Here is a 16,479-nt window from a genome sequence, read left to right on the forward strand (position 1 = left end):
GTTTTTTAAATCTTCGCTAAAGTTTTCTACAAAGCGCAATTAAAAACCTTTAAGTTTTTAATCTTCCCTGTTATAACTTTGTCTTTTCTTGTTTAGAAATTGAGGCTTTTCTGAAATGTCAATGATTTTTAAAATAATAAAGTATAAGGTCCACCTTTTCAGAATCATCTTGCTAAACATAAACTGACCCTAGATCTGAAAGTGTAAAATGTTTTACCCCCAAACAAGCCACACAGTTTAAAAGCTATGCTAATATTCTGAATGCTTTGTTTTAAACAGTGTTGCCTTTTTTGTCTTAATGTTTAACTCTCAATCTTTAGTAGAACTTTATTTAAATTGTGTTTTTTCATGTCAGTATGTGAAATGACAATGTACATGAAAGAATATGTATTAAAGTACTGTATTTTTATTAATACTTTAGTAGAAGCATAGCATTACTATTTTTTTCCTCCTGTTCCACAGATGTGTTCAAAGCAACATTGTGCTGCTTACACAGGCTTTTAGGAGAAAGTTTGTCATTCCAGACTTTATGTCATTTACCTCACACATTGATGAATTGTATGAAAGTGCTAAAAAACAATCTGGAGGAAAGGTAAGTTTTTATGTGATTTAACTAAATGCCACTAATAAAAATCCAAACTGAACTGCGGATAAAATACAGGAAAAATTATTCAGTTTTATGATTTGTTATAAAGCCAAAAAGTTAGAAGACGATTGTACTTGATGTTTATTATGTTATAATAACTTTAAAAACATTCAGATTGAAGCCTGACTCTGAGGCCAACTGTATCACATTACCTTACACTTTCAGCTTTTCCAAATGACTCCCAAATGATTAGGACAATGGCATTTTTTAAACTTTGATATTTCAAATTATTTTATCTTTGGAAATTTCTAAAAAATAATAATAGATTTTTGGACTGTACATATTTTGAGCAAATGAAGGAATTTTTAAAAATATTGAGTTAAAATTTATAATTGCTAAAAGAAACTCCATCAGGTAATACAGGGCAACACATTGAGAGGTTGAATTAGTCCAAAATTCATCAGAGGTAGGACTTGAACCTAGGTCTTTCTGATTCTAGGACTCACTCTATTCACTGTGTTTATGCTGCCTTTAAATTGATTGTTATATTAAATTTCTCATATTAATGATAGCTCTGAAATATAACACTTGATTTTATGGTGCTTATAAAGTAATGCAATAATTTCTTATTGCAATCAATCCTGTTGAGAAATCTAGGTTTGTTTTAGTTGTAGGTTATGACCAAGTGATAACTTTAGAACATGCTCTTACGTAATACAGACACCATTTGTCAACTGTCAAACCCCTGAAGGAACCTGTGTACCTATTTTCATTTATTCTTTCTACTGTCTTTCTTCTTATTTGTATTCCCTGCACTTTAGCACAGTAGTAGGCATATAGTAAGTGCTTAATAAATGTGTATTATGTAGTATGATATATCATTCTTTCCCTTGATGTGGAGAACAAGCCTTTGTTTATTATAAGCTTGGTGAGATTTGAAAGAATGGACATGAGGGAATACTGAGGATGAAGAGATTTAGAGCTCAAGTTTGAGAGTTATTCTTTTATTTTTACTTTTTGATTGTTTCAATGAGTAAAAACGTTTTTCTTTCACTCCCACCTCCCAGTTGAGAAGGAAAGAAACAAACCCCATGTTACAAACATTTATAGTCAAGCAAAACATCCCTGCGTTGGTCATGCCAAAAGAAAAGTTTCCTTCTGCAGTCTGAGTCTTTGATATTTTATCAGGAGGATGGATAAAAGATTTCATGATGTATCTCTGAATCATGGCTGGTCATTCTGATGAGAGCTTGCTAAGTCTTTCAGAGCTGATTGTCTTTTTATTGTTGTCATATATAAATGGTTTTCCTGGTTCTGTTCACTTCACTCTATATTAGTTCATATAAGTCTCTTCTCAAGTTTCTTTGAAAACCCCTCCTTTCATAATTTCTTATGGCATAGTAAATAATTCTTGTGTGGAATTTCATCACATTTATATGTCATAACTTGTTCAGCCATTTCTCAATTTATGGGCACTCGCTTAGTTTCTAATTTTTTTTGCCACTATAAAAAGAAGAGTTTGCCTTTTTTTCTTAGAACTAATCATTTCTCTCTTATTTCCCCTTCTTCAGTCTCCACTTTCCCTTCTCTATTTCTGTTGAGTGAAATGTGTTTCTGAATGTGTGTGTTTGTGTATGTGCCTTTCTCAACCCCTTTCTCCTTTTTTTAATATAGATTTCTACTTGCATAACCTAATTATATGAGGAAAATTTACTTAGCCTTCCTTTCCCTCCAGCATATTCCTCTTTCTCTGTCTGTATTCTTTTAGAATCATTAAGACATAATAAAACTACTCCCAGGCCTTCTATCTAATTAAGACTCCCTCTCTGACCCCTAATAATGATAGTTTTCAGAAGGGACACATAGACACATAGTAAGATGATCTTACTATATTAGAATAGACACAGTTGATCCTTTTTTAGTCCTTTTTATCAGTACTTTTTGTGTTTGTGGTGACTCCTATTTGCACTTCAGAATTTCTATGCAGCTTTGGTCTTCTGATCAGGAATTCTTGGAAACCTTCTTTTTCATTGAAGGTCCATTTTCACTCTCTCCCCACCCCTCCACCTTTCCCACTCCCCACCTTGTAGCATCCAGTTTGGATCTATGCCTAGGAACTGGGTAGTGAATGACAGAGCAGTCACTTGGCACCTGTTCCTGCATTCTACCCATGTTTAGACCCCTCTCTGCTCCATATGAGATCTCTTCTTGCACTGTCTCTCCCTGTGCTGGAATGTTCTATGGAGTGGACTCCTGGCCCTGTGTTTCCAGACCTCTCTGTCTTCTTATATTGATCTGGGTTGGGAAAATGACTTACTGGATTTACCCCCCTTGGATTTCCCAGTCAGGATTCAGTTTGGTATTTTTTCTAGCTCTTTGTGGAGTTGGAGGGGGAAAGGACCATAAAGGGATGGAGTTCACTCCACTTCCTGCTACACTTCCATCTTGGCTCCACCTTAGAGAGAGGTGTTTTTAAAATGCCACAGATACTTCACAAAATGAGATAGACGTCTGTTACAGTATACAGCATGGGAGAGAGAGTGTCTCTATTAAAAGGTTCATTGTTGCAGGGGTGCATATTAGTTGTCTGCATTGTAATTTTACATTCCAGGGTCTTAACTAAACTTCTCATTCCTTGCCTATGTATTGGTTTAGGTTGCTGATTATATTCCTCAACTGGCTAAGTTCAGTCCAGATTTGTGGGGAGTGTCAGTGTGTACAGTGGATGGACAGAGGTGAGTTTATTCTTAAATAATTTCTTTGTAAATATCTAAAATGTTTTGAATATTTTGAAAGTTTATAGTTTGTTACAATATTTGTTATTTGGATGGTAAAATGATGGCTTCAGAAAAATCGTACGTCAGTGTAGGTTTTGATAAGGGATACCTTAGAAATATGTTGATGTTTAACTACAAAAAGGAAAGTCCTGTCTGATTGAATTTCCCAAAAGTGTGGTCACCAGTGTATGTGTGTATTTTTTGGACATTGTAAAAATAAAATCTTTAATTCTGATAATTTTGTTACAAGTGGCTTTTCCTTCTGACTCAGAAGCAAAAAGTAGCCCTATTTCTTTATTAAATATTTGCATAGATAAAGCTTGGTGCTAGCTATATGTTTTAATTTGTTCTTAGAAAGTAAATCTTATATGTTTGAACAAATGTGTGCATATGCACTCTGATCATTCTAATTTTGTGTTTGTATTTGTGGAATAAAGCCAATGTTTTATGTATTCATTACTTTATATGTGTTAAAAATTGTTCCTTGATGTTGGAAATGTTTAGATTTTCTCTGAAAGCTTCTTAAAAAATTAATTACGTAGGTTATTAAATCCAGAGGTATTCTTTATCAGTGCTGTTGAGAAAACATCAATGTAATCTCAGTGCTATATAGTTCACTTTTAATAAGTCTTCAAAACTAAATTTTCTGTGACTTAATGGCATGGACATGATATGTAGATAAAAAAACTTTTAAACATTAGAATAGTGAACTAAGTTTCTGCTCTATGAAAAGTAAAATCTTTTGAATATCTCAAGTTTCTTTAGGAAAAAACTTAATCTGAAACAAATATACCTTATGTTGGCTTGTATATAGCATTAAAAAATACGCATCTTGGAACATCCACCCACTCATACATATATATGTAAAACATGTAACATCTATACATTTAAAATGTGTTGCTTGGACTTTGTTGAGGGTGTCTGATAGAAGTTGAGGAATCCATATTCATATTATGAATCATAATATTGGGGAAACTAATGCATTCATTGGGTATATGTGATGAAAGCTTTATTCACTACCAGCCAAACTGAGGATTACATTTTGGGGAAACTTCCTTTGGGAATTAAGGGAATTAAAATCAAGTTCTCAGTATCTGGAGGTTCTTTGTATTCAACTTCAGTGTGAACCTAAGAAAATAGCATTTAAAAAAAAAATATAACACCATTGCTTTTATGAAAAAAGTACCATTTTTCTAATAGTTCATTCATTGACTAGCAGTCATTTTTGGTCTCCTCGTCTTTAGTCTTCTTGGATGTTGAACTTAACAGTATTATGTATCTGAATGAGCTTTAGTGAATCAGAGAACACACACCGGGAATTGTTTTCTGCGTTGATTTTGTTATTTCAGTAGTTTATAACTGAATGTGTCAGTATAATGTACTACTTACAAATCAGTTTCTCTTATTAAACAATGACCTGGTTTTTTTTTTTTTCGTTTTATGTGAAGGGTTATTTTTTTATGATGTAGAACATAGAGGACTTTTTAAAAGTTTAGAACTGGATCTTATAAAATATATAGTGTTTAAAAGCTCACACAGCTAATCTTGGGTAATTATCACCCTTGGTGACTCTTCTTTAGGGACACTTCCAGGAAATCCTCAACCATGCTTCACTTAACCTTCTCTCTTGTGGCTTCCTGAACTCATTGCTGAAGTGCTCACATGCGTTCCTCTCCTCCCTCAAACACCTGCCCTCTTATTTCTAGAACCATGAGCCTTATATTGTATCAACTCTACCACTGTTCCTGAATGGAGTATGTCAGTCTACTCTCTCTCTCGTAGGACCTAACTCTCCATCCCCATAACTTAACAGATCAGGCCTTCCCTGGACACCACTACCTATTGTGTGTTTGTGTTATTTCTTTCCTTAGAAAGTAAGCTCCTTGAGGGTAAGAACTGCCTTGCGCTTTTACATTTGTATCCCTGGTGCTTGTACTTAGCGATTTTTTTATTCATTATACTGTATGTATATGTTCACTAATAGAAGGCAAACTTCTTGAGGGTCAGGACTGTTTCATTTTTGTCTGCATCACCAGTATCTGACATGGGACCTGTCATAAATGCTCAATAAATACTTGTTGATTGAGATACAAGCAAGAAGCTTCTGAGTAGGTTGCAAGCCTGTGGTCTCCTTCATTTTTCAGTCAGGAGTCCTATTTAGAACTTTTTTATCATCCTCTCCTGTGCCCACCTTCATATTGAAAGTCTCTTATGATGCCTTTAGACTTGGTTTGGATAATCTTGTTAAGTACTTTCTAGGACCTCTTTAACTTCATACCCTCCAACAGAAGTTCGCACAGAATTCACAGTTATCTATGTGTAAATATCTCATGGAATGATGGTTTTTTTGTTGGCTTTAGGCACAGAATGAAACCCACTCTGCCTTTATATCTGTCCTCCGAGGGCATTGTTGGTGGAGATGTGAATTGGAATAGTCATTTTTGGAATGCAATTTTAAATCGATGTAAATTAAGCAGCTAAAATGTCCAGACCCTTTGGTCCTGAGATTCTCCTGTTAAGTATATACTGCAAGGAGGTCATTGATAAAAGATTCACTATATATACCAAAATATTTATAGCAGGACTTTTTGTGGTAGCAAAGTACTGGAAAGTAAGTATATATCCATCAGTTATAGAATGGCTAAACAAATTGTGCTACATTAATGTAATATTACTGTGCTTTAAGAAATAGCAGATATGATAAATACAAATTGTATTTAGCAGTGAAGCAATGAATTGTTGAAAAGTGAAGTAAACAGAGTCAAGAAAACAATAAACGTACCAACAACAATAATATAAAATATAAAAACAAGCCACCACAAAATAATTGAAAATGAATATTGCAAAACTGAAAAGAATAAACTTGGCCTCAGAGAATAGATATGAGAAGATACTTCTCTCCCTCTCCACCCCACCCCACCTTTGCAGAGGTGGTATATTTATGCATGTGGAGCATTGCTTATCTCATCAGGTTTTTTGAGATAGTTATCGTTTTCCTGTTTTTTCCCTTTTCCTAAAAATTGTGGAATGGTTTTCAGGGAAGTGAATAGGGAAAAAGATACGTGAGGAAATTTAGAGTGTATAAAAACAAAATATACTATGCAAATACCTGTTCTTTTTATTTCAAACTTTCATATACCTCCTAGTTAACACAGAATAAATTCTACTCCTACTGTTTTCCATGCAAAATGCATGAAGGTATGTATAGCCAGTAGTATAGTCACCTCTTATATCCCTTACTGCAAACTCTAAAGTCATCTGATACTGTTTCCTGTCACTCAGTTGGAAAAGAAATAGATTTGAATAGAGTTGGAAGTTGTAGGTAAGGAAATGTGTTGCTCTTAAGAAAGACTTCTAAGAGCTCTATAGTTGTTGAGCATTTGTTTAGTCATTACCTCTTTAGTGACTTCCTCTTCCTCTTCACCAGGGTAGTTAAGTATTTTTTATAAAAAGAAGTGTTCCCAAAGACTCTTGCTCTATTAAATATGATCCAGTTGTGAATCATGCTTCCCTTTCTTGAGTAAATAAAATTTTGCCCATTTGTATTGCTTCTGAAAATGAACTTGTTTCTTACAGTTATTCCTTAAGATTCATAATTGCTATAAAGGGAAAGCGTGGTCTTTTAAATTGGGATTAATACATAAAGACATAACAATTTTGCTATTGCATCTTTTATTGGTTTCTATTAATTACTTTTTAAATCTGCTTTTAAAAAGGCATTCTATTGGAGATACCAAAGTCCCTTTTTGTCTTCAGTCCTGTGTAAAGCCCTTGAAATATGCCATTGCTGTAAATGACCTTGGAACAGAATATGTGCATCGATATGTTGGAAAAGAGCCAAGTGGATTAAGATTCAACAAACTCTTCCTGAATGAAGATGGTAAGAATCAGATAACAAAAGATGAGAAATTTCATTTTTCTGCATAATTGCAAGTAGTCATTACCTCCCTTTTTAAGGAAGAATTAAAATCTGTTGCACCATAAAGACCTTTGAAATAATGGGTTGAAACATTGACTCTTTAAAATGTTACTGGTTTTCCTTATATGGAGTTTGTAAACCACAAAAACCTCCAGTTCTTGTTCAGATGATATGCTGTCCAAACACACCTTCCCCAGTTTATACTTGTTTATATACTTAAAATATCAAACTTCCCATGTGCAGACTGGGAGAGGATACTATATATACCAATTCATCTGGGAAGGTCTGTTTTTCTTTTATTGGACAACTGTAAATTGACTCAATCAGTAGTGTATTATGGCAATCAAGAAAGTTATTACAATCCTAGATTGCATTAGGAAACATGAAGTATTCAGGCTAGATGAATAATTGTTCTCACTGTGTTTTGCTCTGTCAGATTTTGTGCATTTTTGTGTTTAGTTCTGGATGCCAGAATGTAGGAATAACATTGATAAACTGAGGAATGTTTAGTGGAGGGCAACAAGGATGTCAAAAAGGTCTTGATCATGCTGTGGAGGATTTGTTGAAAGAAATAAGATTCTTGATAGCCTGGAGAACAAGTTCAGTGTGAAAAATAATAACTTTTTTGAGTATTTATTTGAAGGGCTGTTACATGAAAAAGGAAATAGTCTTATTTCTACTTGGTTTTACAAGTCATAGCTAAGAGAAATGAGCAGAAATGGCCAAAGTGATAAATTTAGACTTTATAGGAAAACCTTTGTAACAGTTAGAACTATCACAAAATGTCTAGAGAACTTCAAATAAATTAACCTAGATGACTTTGTTTAGAGGGTGCCAATTAGATGTCTCCTGACGTTTCTTCTAGTTCTGAAATTTTGAGAATTTATACCCAGTGTGTATCTGTTAAGAGTACTTAAAAATGGCTAATTTCTTTTCTAAATTGAAACAAAACCAGCCCAGTTATTAGTGAACACAATATTTGGGGGGGGTATGGATAAAAATTAATATGTTCATATTTATTTTTAAAATACTACCATGAATTTTTGTCTTCCATAGCATTTAATGTTTGTAAATTTTTAATGCATCTACTTCACAGAAATTAGCTTACTTTGCCGACTTTCAAAAGAAAAGGTTAAGAGAGTTGGATTTCTATAATAATGTATTGGATGTGGAAGACCCCTAAAGGATAAAGATTGCTTACTGGCTTTCCGTTTTGTAGAGTCTTTTATAGTTGTAATTCTGGCTGAGATGAGTTTGAGATAATAATCGTTTATTACCTAGGGTGACTTGAATTTCATGTAGAAATTATATTTATATTAATGGAATTGTATGAAACACTTTGGAGATGAAAATTATTTCTCTACATTGTTAGAGTAGAATGATTTTCACTGCGTAGGACAGCTGGTGTTACAGTGACTATTGATGGTTTTATCTGAGTTTGAATCCTCTACTCTTATGACTGGCATACCAGCTAACATCTCTGTCTGTTTTCTTACTTGTAAAATGAGGGTTATAAAAGATGTTTTTAAAATGCTTTGCAAACCTTAAACCTGAAAGCACTTATAGATGCAATAAACGGGTTCATATTATATATCACCATGGTGCTCGGGGAATATACTGTCTTTTGTTACTGAATTATATAATTATTTTCAGTGCCTTTCACTCAGTTGGAACTTGAATTTTTTTCTGTAATGCTGTTCAGTATTTGAATAGAAATACTTGAAGGTCATCTCATCCTTAAGATGAGGAATTAGGGTAGTAATTATTGTAGTTGATATTGATATAGTGCATTGCAAACAGCTTTATGAACCTTATTTTATTTCATCAATCCTAACAATCCCATGATGAAAGTATCACAGCTTTTTATACTTATTTTATAGATGAAGCCTTAATGTGGAATATATGGTTTACTCGGGGATTGGAGCTAATAAATCTCATAGATAAGATTTGAACCTAGATTTCTCCTGACTCAATATAGAGAGGAGGTGGGAGAGGAATGTAATCATTAATGTATATTAATGTAATCTTTAGAACTAAGAGGTGAATCCATTATTGAGAGATATTGGTTCAATAGAAAACATGCTGAATTTGGACTCAGAGCTTGGGTTTGAGTTTTGACTCAGTGTGACTTTGCATAAGTCACTTAAACTCTCCCAGCCTCAGAAGAGGTCGGACTAGCTGACCCTCAGATTCTTTAACTTTAAAATGGGGATAATTAAACGCCGATTTCCCAGAATTGTTGTGAGGATCAAATGAGATAATATCTCCAAAGCACTCAGAAACGGTACCTGGCTTAATAAATGCTTGTTTTCCTTACCCCTTTTACCTTCCCTCCCCTTTAAGTGGTCCATTCCAACTCTAAATCTATGTTTCTTTGAATAATGTTAACCTCATGGGAGGTGTGTGATTTTAGAAATTAGATTTTCGTCAGGTAAAATTATTTCATATTTTTTTCACTATCATCCCTACCTATAAAAAGAACTTTTTGCTAATCACAATTATGGTAATAGCTTGGAAAAATTCTTGGTCAGTAGTGATATACTAGAACTAACTGTTAAATAAGCCCAAATATATTCAATAATAGAAATTTATTCCACAATTTTAATGATGATTTCCTTTGTGTACCTTGATTTACCCATCTGCACTGTTTTAGTACTGAGATTGTAAGGGTAGTTTTAGCACTGGAATTCTGAGGTAGTAAATAGCTCAAGGGTTCTTGAAGATTATCTGAGGTGAAGTCTAGCGCCACCCCCTTGTGTCCATATGATTGTACAGTTTTCTGTGTATACCCAGAAGTTGGTGTAAAATTGTAATAATTGCAATATTTTGCATAAGTATTGGGAAGGAGAGAAGGGAGAATTTTAGTGACTTGCTCTCAGTCACAGCTGCATTTATGTGCCAGAAGCAGGATCTAGAGCCAAGGCTTCCTGACTTGAAAACCAGCCTTTCTACATTTATATGCTGATGCTATGTACGATAGCACAAGTAAGTGACCTCTTTCATTAAGAGCTAATACCAATGGAAAACCTACTTTGTTTTCTTAACATTGTACAAGGAATGATGGGATTTCCTTGGGAAGCAAAAAACCAGTTTTATTAATGAGTTCACAGACTAGCCAACACGTTGTACTGGCATATATGTGTCTGGCCTTGTGTTTTTGGCCATTAATGCAGGTTGGCAACTCACCTCTAATTTTTTATTGTAAAGAGTTGTCTGGCCCTTGATGCCTGGTAGATAGCCTCCTGAAATGTCAGTCTAGATAGCTTTTGCCTGGTTTGTTGTTGACCAGCTGCACAGTATTTCCCCCAAAAATGGGATTAGGACACGAAGCACATAAGTGTGAGTGGGGAAAAATTGAGATTTGAGACTCACTTGGGAGCCAAGGGTGTTCCCACTTGTTACTTTGTTTTTACTATAGTAAACTATCTGTGGAGGAGTTGAAATTTCAACCTCTTTTTCCAGAATGTCCTTATTTTGGGAACACTGTTCATTTGGATATCAATTTATTGAAATAATGTTCTAATTTATAGGAAAAAAAAGAAAAAAAATCACCTGGGTTGACAAGTGACTTGCCCCATGGTTGCAGTCACACAGTTGGTATGTGTTGAGAGAGGACTTGAACCTCATTCTTCCTGACCCCAAAGCTAGTCTTTTATCCACTGTCAAGCCAGTTCATTGTAAGGGGAGTTTTATTTCTGGGTCTCACATGCCAGCTTGGGTCTTTGCAGGCTCTTTCTATTTGTGTCTCAAGCAATTGGTAAATTGATATTACAGTGTAATTTGGAAGGGTTGAGCTGTATTGTGGTAATACTACATAGAGTACTGATGTTGGAATCAGAAGATTTTGGTTTGAGTACCACTTCCAAGACTTAGAAAAACTGTGTGACACCCCAGATAAGTCTGGTAAGCTCTTTGAGCTTCAGGTTCCTTATCTATAAAATGGAGATCATGATACTCATGCTTCTTCAGCATGACTGTTAACAAAGTACTTTGTAGACTTTAAAGTGCAATATAAACGTGACTTACTTTTCAAAGGAAGGGAGTGGGTAACAGTGACAAATGAGGACTAACAGAGTTTGAGGAAAATACTCATTGGCTGTCTTTTCATGAACAAGTATTTCAAGGAACTAATATTGAATGGGAAGCCATCCTGGTTTGTCCCTGAGGAATCTGAGCAGTGTAGGTTTTGCCTGAATTTAGACCAAACCTGACTGAAGGAAAAGGTTTGAGTGCTTCATAGTGCTTCATGTGCTTGTTATCTCTCTCAAACCTTGTATTTTTACAGGTTGAGGGAAGTGAAGTTCATAGAGGTAAAACTGTCTTGAAAGTAAGTAGTAAATGGCAGAGCTGAGATTTCAAACCATATCCTCTCACTCCATATCCATATTTGTATGATACTGTGTTTGCATTTTCCTGTTAATATTTTCCTTCCTGTGATTAGTATTTTCAAATTTGGTCTCAATACACTTACTAGCTGTGCGACCCTGAGCAAGTCACTTAGTGAGCTGGAGAAGGAAATAGCAAACCATTCCAGTATATTTGCCAAGAAACCCCAAATGACGTCATGAAGAGTCAGACCGGACTGACCAACAGCAACATGAAATATCAGTGTGAGGTAGTAGAAAGAGCACTAGGACTAAGTTTCTAATGTATAAAATGCAGATTTCCTCCAAGAAATTTGTCTCTTAGTTTAAAACTTAAGGTAATTAACTGAGAAAGGCTCAAAAATCTTATATTAAAAGAATTTCTGAAGTATCAATTTGATTTATTTAGATCTCTGTGTACATTCAAAGAGCACCAAAACATACTGTTCTGGGAAGTTTATGCATATATGTATTAAAGATTTGTCCTTGTAGTATTAGTCATTGTAGATAATACTGTTTTTATAATTCCACAGATAGACCTCATAATCCTATGGTGAATGCTGGAGCAATTGTTGTAACTTCATTAATAAAGGTAAAATGTTGAAATTTCTTTTTCCTTGTATTTTTTGCTCTCATTATTTTCAGTGATTGTAGCTTATTAAAAAGAATCCTGAGTTGCTTTCCATAGCTGTGAAATCAAGTAATCTGTAATTCTTACTTAACATTTAAAAAGTAAGTATTTAAGAGTGTTAGAGTTTTTTATTTAAATATAAATAAAACACAAGTATCCATAGGAAAAATTCTTAAAGGAACCTTCTATAAAGCGTTAGTTTCTTATTGGTTTCTTCAGAATATAATAGTAAAGGATACAGGTTGAAATATTTTTTCCCATTATTTTGACATGTACTTTCTCTTCCATTTGGATTTTAAGTAGAAGGAATATTTCGTTACTGTGATGTTTTCTCATTGGTTTATATGTGACAAATAGCCTCTCCTTCCCATTAATGCCAAAGTGCATCTATTTAGTAGGATTTTCAATCTTCACAATCATGTAAGCAGAAATTATAATTGCGTTTGAATGTATTGCATTTGTTTCAATTTTGCATAGCGAGTGCATATTCTAATTATGAACATATTATTTAAGTTTTAAAAATTAATTTTTTTGATGTTCTGTTTTGAAGTTCTATAAGTATTTGTAAGCCACATCATTATTTTGGTAAAAATTATTTAAAATTAATTTTCATTTATCATTGTGTTATAAGTTGTTTGAATTTCCATTTGTACCAAGCTACTGTCATTTAACTTTGGGACTTTCTGGTCATCATATCTGTTTGTATATTTGAAGTTAGAAATAAGTCATACCACATGACTCATGTTAGGTGAATTGCCATGAATGGGGTATAGAATCATCTAATTTTGTTTACATGAGAAAATGTTTTAGCATGAGTTATGCCCTTTGCTACAACTTATTAAAAGCCAATTTAGTCATTTTTAGATTAGCCACTAGAATTATGCCCAGCTCTTCCATTTTTAATTGTCTGTGCTAAGGAAGGAAAAGAACCCTTGTAAGAGATTTACTTTGTGAATATTATTCTTAGTTATCATATTAAAAAAAGACATTGTGCATGTGACTACTCACAACTGTTCTATGCTATTTTGTGTGACATAAAAATCACCTACTTCATAATGAAGTAAGAGTCTTTAATATTTTAAACACCCTATCAGAAATGAGGTTTGATTAAAAATTGTACTAATGTTCTCTTAAATTGAGAACTGTTAACCCAAGTTAGAAGTGAAAAAATATCATGCTAGATGATACCTTTAGTGCTTGATGACAGAACCATTAGAGACACTAACATCGTAATCTAGGGTAGAGTTTATGCAAGTGGTTGTTAAAATACTTTAATTGATAAATTGATGAAATTGATAAATTTACTTTTATTTAGTGGTTTTTGGGTTTTCTTTTACTGCTTCAAAGTCTTGCATGTAGAAATTGTATGTTTGGTTATCATATTACACTATCACATCATTACTTTTTTTAGTGACACTGAACTATGTCCAGAATCGATCAGACTATTTATAATATGAATACTTAAAACATAAAGTAGAAATAATTGTATAGTTTAAAGTCTTGCAATATGAAAAAAGCCTTAATTCTATAAAGAAATTAGCTTAGCCATTTTTAGTAGATGATGCACTTAAAAATACGGATTTGGACTATGACTTTCTGTTCAAGGCAACTTCTATTATTTTTTTACTTAGAACTATATTTTAGCTGAATAGTTAACTTGGAGGCTTACTTTAGAGAAAAATCTTTAACCTTAAAATAACTTTTTATTGTTAAAATTGTTATCTAAGAATTCAGTGATATTTTCATGGTGCCTGTTTGGTGAAGAATTCAGAGCTTTTTGCAGAAAATCTTAGTATGTTATACCTGTGGGATGACCTGTTATAATTTTAGACTGATATTTTCAAGTTGAAGTCATAAAACTGGAAAAACTTTTGAAGTTCTCTAAGGTCTTTTTTGATATTAAAATCCTATGGTTTTAGTTGGAATCTCAATTTATGAGAAAATCAGTGCCATTCAAATTTAAGTGCATTTAATTAGGGTTCTAGTTTCTTAGGGGGACAAATCTGAGATGACTGAGACTGGGCCTCCTACATCTACATTTCGCTACATGAATAATTACGTTTCCTTTTTTGAAGATGAACGACTTTGACTTAGCTACCTTAATTATTTTCTATGAATTTGGGAGATGCTTTCCTAGAAGAATTTAATTTTTAAAATCATAAATAGTCAAAGGGCACCAATATAGTGGAATTAAAAAGTATTTATACAGATTGCTTAGGGAATTATAATTTATTTGGATATGATAATCAGAGTCATTAATAAATGTGCTTTAAAAAGGTTAAAAAGGTTCTGTGTATATAGTTTGCAAGAGAATCATTTTGACATAGAATGCTTCGGTATTTTGCTGTTAGCATGCCTTGTGAACTAGCTCATTTTTTTCCATTCTCAGATAAAATATTTTTTAAAAAGTTAAAACCTTAATTTGTGATGTCTTAATTTCAGACTTATAGTTCTCTTTGCTCCATATTCCCTTATGTTGCTTCAAAAATTTAAAGGTGGAGTCTTACATATGACTCTTTAGATTACATTTTTGTAGTATTGATATTTTTTCCTTGTAGGATTGGTGGTGATCTCAGGAAATGGGGGAAGAGGCAAAGGAATTGTTCAAAAGGATTAGCAGATTGTGGAAAGAGGAGAATTTGGACAGAAGGAACCTGTTGCATATATACTTAACTACTAAGCTTATAGGAAAACTCCAATTTTTAAAAATTTAAAACAAAGCTTACATAGGTAAATACCTTTTTAAAACAAATGTAATCTTGCACTTAAAATTCACATCATTAATTTTTAAAGGTGTTACAGTTACTTTTCTCTGGGGGGTAACATTTGGTCACTGTGGGCATTATTGCAGTTGAATGTAGTCTATTTCATTTGATCTCACGTGTCTTTGCCTGGTTTTAAGTGAATTGGAAAAGCAAGAGAGTTTGAAAAAAGATACTCTCATATTTGTGACAAAATTAACATTTTAAAGATACTTTATATATTCACTTCCTTTTCAGTAGTAGGAAATCTTTATGACCTAGTTTGAATTTACAGATATAACTATGGAAATGACTTGGTGTGGGGAATGGGGCAACAGTTATCAAAGAAATTTGGAACACAGTTATCAACTTCTCCTGCTTTTCCTGTTAAAAGTTAAAAAAGTTAAAAGGGAGTTTCCTAGTCTTGTTATGTCACTTTCTCTACTCCAGTAGTCTCAAGATTTTATTTTTATTAATATTAATGTTTACTTATTTAAATGCTCATTTAGTTTTTTTTTTAATCCAAGATATAAATACTTTGGAATTAAACAAAAAACATTGGAGTTTTCCTTAATTTAAAAATACTTAAATATATAATTATAGCTTATTTTGCAGGTACCCTTAAGCATATCACAAACACTGAAGTAGGATTTTTGTCATGCTAGCAATATCTTTTTAGGCTTGCTTGTGTTATCCAATTTTAAGGTCATTTGTGACTCCAAAGCATAATTGTAGATACGTTGGACTTGATAAAGAATTATGTAGTTTGTTTCATTTTGTGTCCTTTGATTATTAATAGTTATATATAAGATAATAGAATTTATCAAAAATCATTTTCTCTTTTTATTTTGTTAGGGTTAATCAGCAGTAACAGTAGATATGATTTATAATTTTCTTATTTGTGATTGTAATATCTGCTTCAACTTACCCAGTAATCTTTGGTTTCAAGGCATTCTCAGCAAGACAACTAAATTGATAATATGGGTATTCTTTCTATTAAACTTTTTCAGTATAACCCTCCCAACTTTCTTGCCTGAATGCCTCTTTCCCCTCTGTCTTCTTGGATCGGTATATACATATATGTATATATGTATATATATATATGTATATACCGATAGATATATAGATAGATACATATAGATTATATATCTATATGTATCTATCTATATAGGATACATATATATATATATATAGGATGGCTTGTTGAATTTGGTATTGGAATCAGATATCTCATTTAGAGAAGAAAAACTAAACCCTTTTTAATTAATTGATTTTTATAAATGGAGCATCCTATATATTAAATTGGGGGAAACTGCTCTTTTTAAGTGCAGTTTCATAGTCACCTGATGGTATTTTTCACATCACTATATAATAGAACCCCCTTGTAACATCCTTTATTTATAGGAAGCACTTCAGCTATATTATGGGTTGGATTATGTTTCTCAAAATATATACTAAAAT

The 16,479-nt window shown here is 33.0% G+C and overlaps 1 protein-coding gene across 4 annotated transcripts in view; it reads left to right on the plus strand.

Moving 5' to 3' along the window:
* Positions 1-16,479, plus strand: part of GLS (glutaminase) — an 80,255-nt gene that overhangs the window by 18,888 nt on the left and 44,888 nt on the right. For all 4 annotated transcript variants that reach the window (XM_072612693.1, XM_072612694.1, XM_072612695.1 and 1 more), the window contains exons 4-7: positions 463-592; positions 3,242-3,321; positions 7,080-7,243; positions 12,180-12,238. In XM_072612693.1, the coding sequence (XP_072468794.1) occupies positions 463-592; positions 3,242-3,321; positions 7,080-7,243; positions 12,180-12,238 (433 nt within the window). The remainder of the gene's footprint in view (positions 1-462; positions 593-3,241; positions 3,322-7,079; positions 7,244-12,179; positions 12,239-16,479) is intronic.

The sequence above is a fragment of the Notamacropus eugenii genome, chromosome 5, assembly GCF_028372415.1.
Source record: "Notamacropus eugenii isolate mMacEug1 chromosome 5, mMacEug1.pri_v2, whole genome shotgun sequence".
Lineage (NCBI taxonomy): Eukaryota > Metazoa > Chordata > Mammalia > Diprotodontia > Macropodidae > Notamacropus > Notamacropus eugenii.